Here is a 10,977-nt window from a genome sequence, read left to right on the forward strand (position 1 = left end):
ATATTAGTACGTCAAAAATGTTTGAAAATTATGACTGCATATAGATGGTGAAATCTCAATTTGGTCCTTGGTATTGTATAAGTGACAGGTGGTGATAAGAAAAACACTACCAATCAGAATGTTTTTCATCCTCTTCTGCTTCAGCACTAAAATGGTTCATTGCCATATGGTTGTAGTGCCTTATTCTTTTTGGAGGATTCTTTTGAATTTCTCCAGAATAGCCCTACTGAGGGGTTTCTTCTTGGCAATGTCGGTGGGGCTAATTTGTCTTTCCATGCTTCTGCTATGACTCCACATGTCACAGTCTTCTTCTTCTCCTTCGCAACCATTAAAACTGTGGATGACTCCACAAGCCTTTCTATAAGAACACTGCTTAATTAATAACTATGATGTGCACCATCAGTTCCATGGCAGCAAGAACAGCTTCATATCGGATCCATTGTTAAGTACTTGCATGCCTCACCCTTGTCAAAATTCCATGGATGTTTAACTTTTTGTAAAGGAAAATACTTACATTGAATGTCTTCCATGTTTTTTATGTTCTTATTTAAATTGAAATTTCACATTCCTTAATTCTAACTTCTAATATGGATTTTTTATATTTATTACTGTAATAAAATTCTAATTTTATTGTTAAATAACATAAAAAATACATATATAATACATTATTATTCTTTTAAAAAAGGTTAATAACACATTTTATTATATATTTTTAATTAATTTTACAAATTTATGCATGTAAAACATTCACAATTTATTGAAAGATAAAATTTAAGTGTAATTCTTTATATATTTTGTATTACTTTTAATCAAAACTAAAATTTTATTCTAATAAAAATTTATATTTAAGATTGTTTGTACATTAGTCTAATTTTAATTAAAAAATAACATACTTAAAAAACTACACTTATATATATATATTTTTTCTTTTAGCGATTCTTTCACATAATTTTGGCCAATAATAAAAATTTGTTGAAAAAAATGTTTATAAATGTCATTATGACATTCTTTTTCACCTTTTAGTTTGACAATCTGTGTTTGCGCTAGTATTATTTTTCTTGTCAAGACTTGAGCTGTCGCGTGTTCGATATTTTTCTTTACCTTTTTTCCATACTATGTATGATTTTAGATTTTCAGAAATTGAGGAGTTGGCTATGTATCTACAATGGTGTCCTCTTACTCTCGCATTGCTGGCTTCTGATGGTACACATCTTGCATAGTTCTATTGTTTAGGTTGTGATTTTTACTTCCAAATTTTTCGATTGATATTGCATACTTTGTCTCAGGTTCATTTTGAGAAAGTTTAAATCATGTCCAAACAAAGGTTATGAAGATGGTTGTTGTACCTTTTTATCTTGGAGCCCACAACTAGTTATGATTCAAGGACATGGATGTATCCATTTACCATTTGTATTCTATTCCAGGCCCCTTGTTGATTATTGTGGTGGTTCATGTACGGAGAAAATGTCAAAATTGCAGGGGGGGGGGGCCCTGTATGCAGGATGTTCCCAACGACACTGACATGTATTTAGAAGACTGCACACAAAACAAAAATAGTTATTTATGAATGAAGATCTAGTTATAAGAGAGGAAAAAGAAAAAAGAAAATTTATAAACACATACACTTTCTAAAACAAATATTAAGTTTTTTATTTATTAAAAAAAGAAAATATACACTTTTTGGCTGTAGAAGAATATATACACTTTTTAAATTGGTTATAACGAAACCTTTTATATCAGTTGCTAACTGTAGTAAATTGTTTCTACTTACTATATCATTTATTTTTCATCGATTTTTAACTTACATGAAAACTTGTTTTTAATTGATGTAATAAGATAATAAGTTTTTTCAACTAAACTTTTAATTTAGTCTTTGAAAGAGTTTGAGTTTAATATTTTAATTTTTGATAAATTTAAAATGTCATGTTTAGTCTTCAACTTTCTTTTTCGTTATTTATTTTAGTCTCTAATCGAATATCATATTAAGAAATAGTAACAAAAAATTAACTTGGCACATTAAGTACCATGTTATAAGCTTATTTGACAAAAACAACGTTGTTTTGGTAACTAAACATGACAAAATATCTTTAATTGTCAAAAACGGCATCATTCTACAAAATTTTGATCTAAGCATCCCTTTGCCCAAATATATTAGCATATATGTTATAGGTTATGTGCCTCTAGTCTTCCAATGTTAAGGTTTTTGGTTGTCAACTAAGTTGAAAATGGCATTTGAAAAAATTGTAGAACTGAAGAAAGAAATTTTTTGCTACAAAATCTTGAACAATTAGAGGAGAAGACTGTCATGCTTAGGGCAAAATTGTTCATAGTAGTTAAGAAAAGAAAGGGGCTGGTTCAAGATAGGAACAATCTAAAAGGCCTTCTAAATGAAAAGAACTCAAAGATTAAATAGTTGAAAGTTGATTTGCAAAAATAAGATTCTACAGTTTCTGAATACATGGTGAGATCAATAGATTGTCTAGTGACTTGGTGGAAAGCATTCCTAAGCTAGAGGTTAATTTGTTGAAAATGAATATGTTATAGGTTGTTCATCATCCCAAAAAGTATAAAGTTAGGATTCATCGTTCTCAAAATAGAAAATGACTCACTAGGTGATTAAAATTTTTTGTTTTTACCAAATTCTCTATCTGGTTTTAATTCTTCCACTATAACAAACTTTAATTTCTAAATATTCCACTACCAAACATAACTTTGAAGATGAATTTAAGTGAGATTCTGCATATACACTTAGACTCCTAAAAATGATGTCGTTTCTGCCAACTAAGCTTTTGACATGACACTTAACGTGACAAGTTAGCTTTCTATTACTGTTTCTTAAAAGAGTTTGAGATTATAGACTAAAATGAATGACAAAGAAGAAAGTTAAAGACTAACGTAATATTTTAAATTTTTTAGAGATTAAAATGCTACATTCAAACTTTTTTAGGACTAAAATAAGGGTTTAGTCAAGTTTTTTTTCTGTAGCAGTAGTACTATTTAAGTAGTATAAAAGTAAAAAAAAAAATTACTAAGAAATAAATTAATCAATTTAATAATTAATTCTAATTAAATAATTACATTTTTTTTATAAAAATAAATAAATAAAGTGAAGATAATATTAAATATCTCGCCATTCATCTAAATCAACTGTCAAAACCCTTTAATGTATAGCAAGAATGTGTGGTTATACTTTTAATAGGTAGGACAAATATACCTTCATAAATTTCATGGCTCATAATGAAGATATTATATAATACTAGAATAAGACCCCACGGCAAACATTTCATGTCAGTATTTTTCAACTGTTGTACCATTGCCAGTTTAGAGGTTAGTTTAGCTCCACGGAAGGCTAAATCAGAGCTTAAATTAATGCCATCATCTCTAGTCAATATTCAACAATTATGCACATATTTCTAACAAGATGAACAATGTTAGCCTTGCAATGTCGGATACATAATTGGTACTATTAGGGTTATTGACTATGCCACGAAAAATAATATATTATTAGCTTGACGGGTACCACCTTATTTAAGAGGTGGTTTAGAATTTAATATAGTAGACAAAGTTCCTTGGTGCTCATATATCGGTGTCGCTATTGTTAGTTGCATGTCACTGTAACGACATTCTATTCTTGATGCATCAAGGTTCTCTATTGAACGGGTGTATGATCGATATGCTTATCATTTGTAGTCTTCATATTATCAATGGAAGACCAATAAACATATACTGCAACACCTTTTATCTGGATTTTTTAGAGCCGAATTTGAAAGAGTTCATGGAGAATTTGTGAAAATAATTTTTAATTTTCAAAAATTATTTTTAATATATTTAAATAACTTTTTCAGTATAATTCATTAAAAGAAGCTTTTCATAATTTATTTAATAAATTTTATAGTAAAAATAACGATAGAAATTTATGTAAAAATACTTAATTAAAATGTAAACAAAATGACTATTATGATCAGATAACTGAAATGAGCTCCTTGAATATATTGCGTTTCAGTTCAGCAGATTCAGAGCTAAAAATGAAAAATGCAAGTGCCTATGCCTTTTTCATGTAAATTTATAATTTCCTTTTGTCGTCTTTGTTGATTGGATGTACTATTTCAAATGGCCGACAAAACAGTGAGAAATTTGGCAAGGTATACTATTGTTTTACACGTGGATATAATATTTCAAAAGTGAAAAAGGAAAACTGTTGCAAATCCATGCTAAATGAACTATGACATGGTTCTCATCCCAGGATCAGATCCAGCAGAAGGCATACTAACAAAGCTATGCAATAATAGGCTTGTGTCCCAGGGAGTGGCATTTTTCTCATGTACGTGTTCACGGTACGAGGTCACTTTTCACATCCCTTTCTTTATATGAAATCAAATGCATCACTACAAAGCATCCATTTTCTTCCCATTATGATAAACCAGAAACTGCAAATACCGAATGGAAATATATATGATATCAAAGCCAACAGAAAAGTACAAGAAGATTACTATGAGCGATAGGTAGTAAGTAGTACACAAGAGACACCTTAACCTTACTTTTGAGATGGGATTTTGAAGCCGATGCTCCCTTTCCCTTTGACACTCCCGTTATCCTTATACATAACTGAACAAAATTCCCAAACCAAAAGAAAGAAACAAAAAAAATTTCATATTCCTAAATGTATAGTAGTTTTGAAGCATGTGGTGAGTGAGAGTGCTGCAGTGTTGGTGTGGCATAAGCATGATGTTGTCCATGCCTTGCACCAAAATTTCCAAGTTTTGTCTCTGAAGGAAACCTTGCCAACTGAGAGGAATTAGTCTTATTACGAAATTGTGGGGTTGAACTTGTTTTCTCATAGGTTATGAAGGCATCACCAGCAACTCTAACAGCTTTGTGGCTCTTGCAACCCAACAACACGCTAGGGCGCCTTCTCTGAACCTCTTTATTGGCTTTTGCTTTTACATTTGAGGGAGTGAATGATGTTTTTATTGGACTCCTTATGGTTTCCTCAGACATTTGATCTTCACAATCTGACATGACTGCAGCACTGGCTGTGGCCACACTCCACTCTATGCTTGCTTCACTTGGTGCATAATTTGTGGGGCTGACACAGCTTGAAGCTACATCTGATGCTTGCCTTGCAAGGAAAGGGTTGGTTTTTCCTTTGATGCTTTCAATCTCAAACAAGTCTGAACTTGCATCACTGGCAGCATCATTGTAGCATGCTTCAATCTCTTCCACTTTAGGTGCAGCATCTCTTACGGGCATTATCAACCTTTTATCAAAGCTCAAAGAATTTCTCTTGTTTCTCAATATTGGGGAGCCAAACACCTCTAGTGATTTCCTTGGTTGCTCTTCTTCCTCTGGTGTAAGTTGTTGCATTTTGACATGGTTTTGGTTTCCTAAGCCAGGACTCATGGTTGAGAATGCTATACTGTTTTTTTCTGTGTTCTCTTGCTTCTGGAAGTAAACATCTCTACTGATTTTCAAAAGTTCTGCATTAGGCTTACTTACTTTAATTGAATGAGAAGCATCTAGAGCAGCAATATCAATGAGCTTTCTTGGTGTTGTTTTGCCATGAACTGCACCATAAGAAGCAGTTTTGTTAAAACTGATTTCACCTGCATCAACAGAATCTTTATCAGAACAAGAGCACTTGAAACCAAGACCAGCTAGAACACTCTTGGCCTGTCCCTTCTCTTTTCTGCTCTTTAAAGAATTCCTCATTCCACCATGCAACAACACACTTTGGCTGTTGCAAGTTGTTGATTCAGATAGAATGCTTGGAGTTCCATACTGAATTGTGTGCTTTCTAGTTGCTACAACCATGTTTTCATCTCTCTGGTGAAGGTACCTTGTAGCAACTATGTTGGCAGCTCTTGGGGTGTTAACTTCTCCTCCATTGAAGTACTTTTCAGCCCCAAACACTCCAATTTCTCCATTTTCTTCCTTCTTTTCTGGATGGTTAAGTGGAGACTTTTTGTTGCTGTTAAAACGACCAAGTTTTTGGCTTGGTTCAGTCCCTTCTTTGTCATTTAAGTATAGTGAGAAAATGGCATCACTGAGGTGAGTTTTGCTCTCTGAGTTGAAAGTTCGCAACTCATGGAAGGTGCTGTTCGTGGAGGATGATATGGTAACCATAGTTGAATGATATTAAGTTGTAGGTAAATGACAGAGAAAATAAAACTTGTTTGTTAATAGAAGAATAGGCAAGAACAAAATGAAAAAAGAAAAAGAAAATGATGAAGACAAGACAGTACAATTCTTGAAAATAAAACAGTAGATGTTATTGAGAAGTTTGAGTATTGAAAGGGCTAGGAGAATAAGGAACAATTCCCTCTGTTTAAGGATCAAACATGAATTAAGGGAAAACTTTTTTTATGTGATGGAAAAGCTAAAGCTAGACAGAGGGAAGAGAGCATATGAATGGATGCCTTGCCAATTTAGGAGTCGGTCTATAAGTAGGCTAGTGGAATATGCAAAATGTCACATAGGTCGGGCCATGTGTTGTTAGCTTAATTGACGTTTCATCCATAGTTTTCAAGCTAAAATTACTTTGAATTACATTTCATCTATAGTTTTCATGTGAAAATTACTTTGAATTCAAAGCAATATGACAATTTTATTATTAGTTTTTTACTCTATTTTTATTTTACTTTTTATGTTTCTATGTTTTATCTTTATTTTATTCCTCATTCAAACTTACTCTAATAAATAAATAAATAAATTTGGTAATGTTAGCAGTAAATCGGGTAGTATTTCTCCCATACTCATATCTGTTTGTACTAGCAAATATTTATACAGAAAATAAGTATTTAAAAATATTTAACATTTTAAAAATCATAAAAAACTGTTGTATATTATTTATTAATTTAAATTTTTTATAAAATTAAAATAATATGTTAAATTTATTTATATATTTTTAAATAATTAATTTACGAAAAAATTATTATATAAATAATGATGATGGTAACTTTTATTGTGATGTGTTTATTTATTATAATTTCCTTTGTAAAATAATGAAAAATAACAATTTTATCTCATCTTAAAATAATAAAAATTTCATTACTATATTTAAATAAATAAATAAATTCTATAAATAGGCGAGTGTTTGCAAGTTAGGCATTATGATATCCATATTTATTTAATAAATATCAAACTCTCATCTTGTTGTGGATAATTTGTAAGAGTATCTATGAGTGGAAATATTTTTTATCATTCTTTCTTTCACGACATAAATAAAAAATACGTTGTTAAATTAACAATTTTTTATTTTGTTAAAATTATATTTCAGATAACATTTTTTTTAATCTTTTTTCCATCACATGAACCATTTTATTATATATTTTTCTTTCTTATCTTTTTATCTTTTTTTTACAATATAAACATTATACAAATATAATTTCCTTATCTCTTGTATATCGAAAAAAACCCTATGATTTGTCTCTTTTCAGGAGAAAATGTGACAACTACTAAATAGAAGCTGATAAATGTATTGACTTTTTTCCTCTTCATTGTTGCAGATAAGGCAGCGACTATTTCATCCTAGTTTAGTACACCTTAAGCAGACCAAATAATCAGAGGTGCTGGTGAGTTTTAATTGAGCAAAGTTCAAAGAATGTGTATAAGGTGCGGTCCACAAAAGAACCGATTGGTAAAGCTCCTTAAATTAAGTTCTTAGTGATTTTTTGGGTCATTATATGAATATAATTAAATACAAATCAATTTTTAAAATAAATCAAAATATACTAACTGAAATAAAGAGATAAAATTAACGAAAAAACAAACATAAAAATAAAAAAAAATATTCAATCTTAAAAATCACTTAATATCAAAAGAAGGTGAACTAATGCTTAAAATACTTTAGTTTGAAAATGCTTTTAAAAACAATATCGTTTAAAAATTTATATTTACAAATTATATGTAAAAATTTAATTGATAATTTTATACTACAAGAATTAATGTTAAAGTATTTTTAATTAATACAAAAGGATTTACACCGTAAACCAATTAAAATATATGATAAATAAAAGTTATATAATAATTCTAACCAGTATAAAAGTGCATTCTAATAAATTCACACAATTGTGCGTATGTATAAAAATTATCATTTGCATAGATTAAATAAAATAGGTGAATCATTCTTACACTTAAAAATTTAAATTGACTTTATATAATTTTTCTTTGTTGTTTAGTTACATGGTTAGTAAAATATTCTTACTAGGAATACACTCTCTGTTACACTTTTTTAATCATATTTTTTATTATTAATTAAAATTTATTAAAAATTATAAAAATTAAGTGAATTTTACTTTTTTTTCATTTTTAAAATAATTTTTTTCTCATTTTTTTTTGTTTTCAATACATTTAAATCAATAATAAAAATGTGTTAAAAATGTTTTTTTTCATATTTTTTAGTTTTTGATAAATTTTAATTAAAAATAAAAAGTGTATTAGAAATAATATATTATGTGAAAGTGTTTCTGAAAGAAAATATGGACAAAGTATGTAGTGTCAGCCCTACCCCATCTCATTTATTTGGATCGATGAATGGAATGGCGAAAACCACAAAATCCAGTTCTTTGCTATAATTAGAATATAGACAAAGCTTGAGGCTGGAAGCATTACACGATCTCATCAATTTTAATGTCTGGAATGCAAAAATAGAAAATAAAAAATAAATTACTTCACAACATGAGTACATATCCCTGCCTTAAAGAGTCAATTTTCGTCTTTTAATTTACTTTTTAAAAATATTTAGAGTATGTTTAGGAAGAAGTTTTTAAAGCGGAAGAGAAGAGAGAATATATTTTTTAATTTTAAATTAAAAAATATATTATTTATGATAACAAATATATTAAATTTTTTAATATATTTTTTTAAATATTAATTTTAAATATATTTATTTAAAATATAAATTTTGTTTTCTCTTTCCTCTCTCTTTCTCAAACAACTCCTTAATCAAGAAGATAAATTACTATTTTTAAGCCAAAAAAACTTCATTAAATAGAGTATTGGGAATGTCCTAACCCAAAACAAAGTTCAGAACACAATGCAAGAGTAGACAACAGCATGAGGGTACTATACTAATTGCCTAACACAAACCAATGGATTGTTTTTGCCAGGCACCACTTCCATCATCTGACTTTCTTTCAGCTCAGTGAAGTCACAAAGGAACTGTTTATAGTTAATTAATTCACCTATTTAAATATGTAAAATTATGTTAGCACTTAATTTTTTTTTTCCTTTTTAATAAAACTAGCACAAGAGACCTTGTTTAAAAAGAAAAGAAAAGAAAATGAAACTTCATCACTTAAATCCCTAAACATTGGTATCATCATGTTTATCTGATTAAGAAACATGCTGTCCACCCAAAGTTGACTGCTTTGACGTACATTAGGAACAAACATTTTCTTCTATAATAGAATTTAATTAATTTATTTGTAAATATAATTTAAATTATTATAATTAAGATTATATATTAGTTTGGATTTTTTTTTTTAAATTTTGATAATTGTTTATGTATATTCAACAAATTTATTGAAATACATCAATACAAATTTAAATTAATTCATCAAAATAAACATAACTTCAAACAAATTTACTAAGATATATATAAAAAAATTTAATTTCAAAATATAATTCTAAATTAATTTTGAACTTCATAATATATGTCTAAATTTAAGAGAACTAATTAAATAATAAAAAAAGAGTGTTTAACCTATTTAAATAAACCTTTTCTTACTAATACACATTAATTTTTCATTTTATTTTTTTAGTCCTTAAATTATAGATATTAATCTAACGAAAATGCTAATTATTATGAAAGTAATACTCACGAATTCTACGAATTCACATATGCTAGTTTCATTGAAATCAGTTTTATATTCTTAATTGAATAGTGTATAATTATCTTTCCACATTAACCATTAATTTATATATATACATGAGAATGATGTTTTTGTACTTAGTGTAAATCTAAATATTCTTACTCGCCGTACTCTAACAGCGAGTGAAGTAATAAATTATAATTTGTTAAATGTAAGTTAAATAAAAATGTCAAATTTAGTGTAAGAGTTTTTTACTTCCACCAGTATAAGAAAATTTTATCCATATATATATATATATATATACTATGCAGCAGTTCTGTTAATCTAATATCGTACATAATATAAAATTATATACACACAATTTCAAAATAATTAGATTAATTTTAAAATTTGAATTTGAAATTGATTAAATTTATTTTTATTTTTTATTTTTTCAACTCAATTTGTTTTGAATTTTGATTACATGTAGTTTGGTTTTGAAAATCCCTTAAAACGGTTATGTTCAATGCTAATGGCATTAAATTGGCCATGCACTTCAAGCATATAAGACTCAATAGCACATAAATATTGACTTAGACTCCATAGTGTTTTGTTTTACACCACATTATAATAAAAAATCAAATCAAGGGTGGATAAGAAAGGGGTTCTCTCAACTAGGTTTGGATGAGTTGGGTGGTGCTTTTTTTCTTTAGAACAAAGTATTTTGTATTTATTGCTAGAGGCAATCCTCCAAAAGTAAAATGAGTATAAATTAACAATATAAACACATCTATCAAATATTAATATACAATTTTAATATTCATATTAATATCTTTTGTCAATAAATAATTTCTTTTATCATTAAGACATGGTTCCAATCACTTTTTTCAAGTGGTGGATGAGGAAATGAATGTGATTTGAAGTGAGATAGAAATTAAGTTGATAACGAATGATAAATTTGGCACGCATGACACGATTTATCAGCCTAGCACATCAAACCGAAAAGCTCAGAGAGTATAAATTTAAGCTTAGTTGATTAAATATGAGTTGCATGTAAACTTTAAACTGAACGTAACTCGAATGAAGAATTAGTTTTTGTTTCCCCATTCATGTCTTATTAAGCATGTTATGACCTAGCCATGCCTAACGCGCGTGAATTGTAATTCCAATCACTTGATTCAAATGG

At 28.4% G+C, this 10,977-nt stretch overlaps 1 protein-coding gene across 1 annotated transcript; it reads right to left on the minus strand.

Annotated features, from left to right (window-relative positions):
• Positions 1-4,286: 4,286 nt before the first annotated feature.
• LOC113858349 (protein PHYTOCHROME KINASE SUBSTRATE 1-like) lies at positions 4,287-6,408 on the minus strand. The gene has a single exon (XM_027490959.1). The coding sequence runs from the start codon at positions 6,121-6,123 to the stop codon at positions 4,657-4,659; it is 1,467 nt and encodes a 488-aa protein (XP_027346760.1). The 5' UTR covers positions 6,124-6,408; the 3' UTR covers positions 4,287-4,656.
• Positions 6,409-10,977: the final 4,569 nt, after the last annotated feature.

Source organism: Abrus precatorius, unplaced genomic scaffold (genome assembly GCF_003935025.1).
Source record: "Abrus precatorius isolate BTA unplaced genomic scaffold, Abrus_2018 Scaffold2, whole genome shotgun sequence".
Classification (NCBI taxonomy): domain Eukaryota; kingdom Viridiplantae; phylum Streptophyta; class Magnoliopsida; order Fabales; family Fabaceae; genus Abrus; species Abrus precatorius.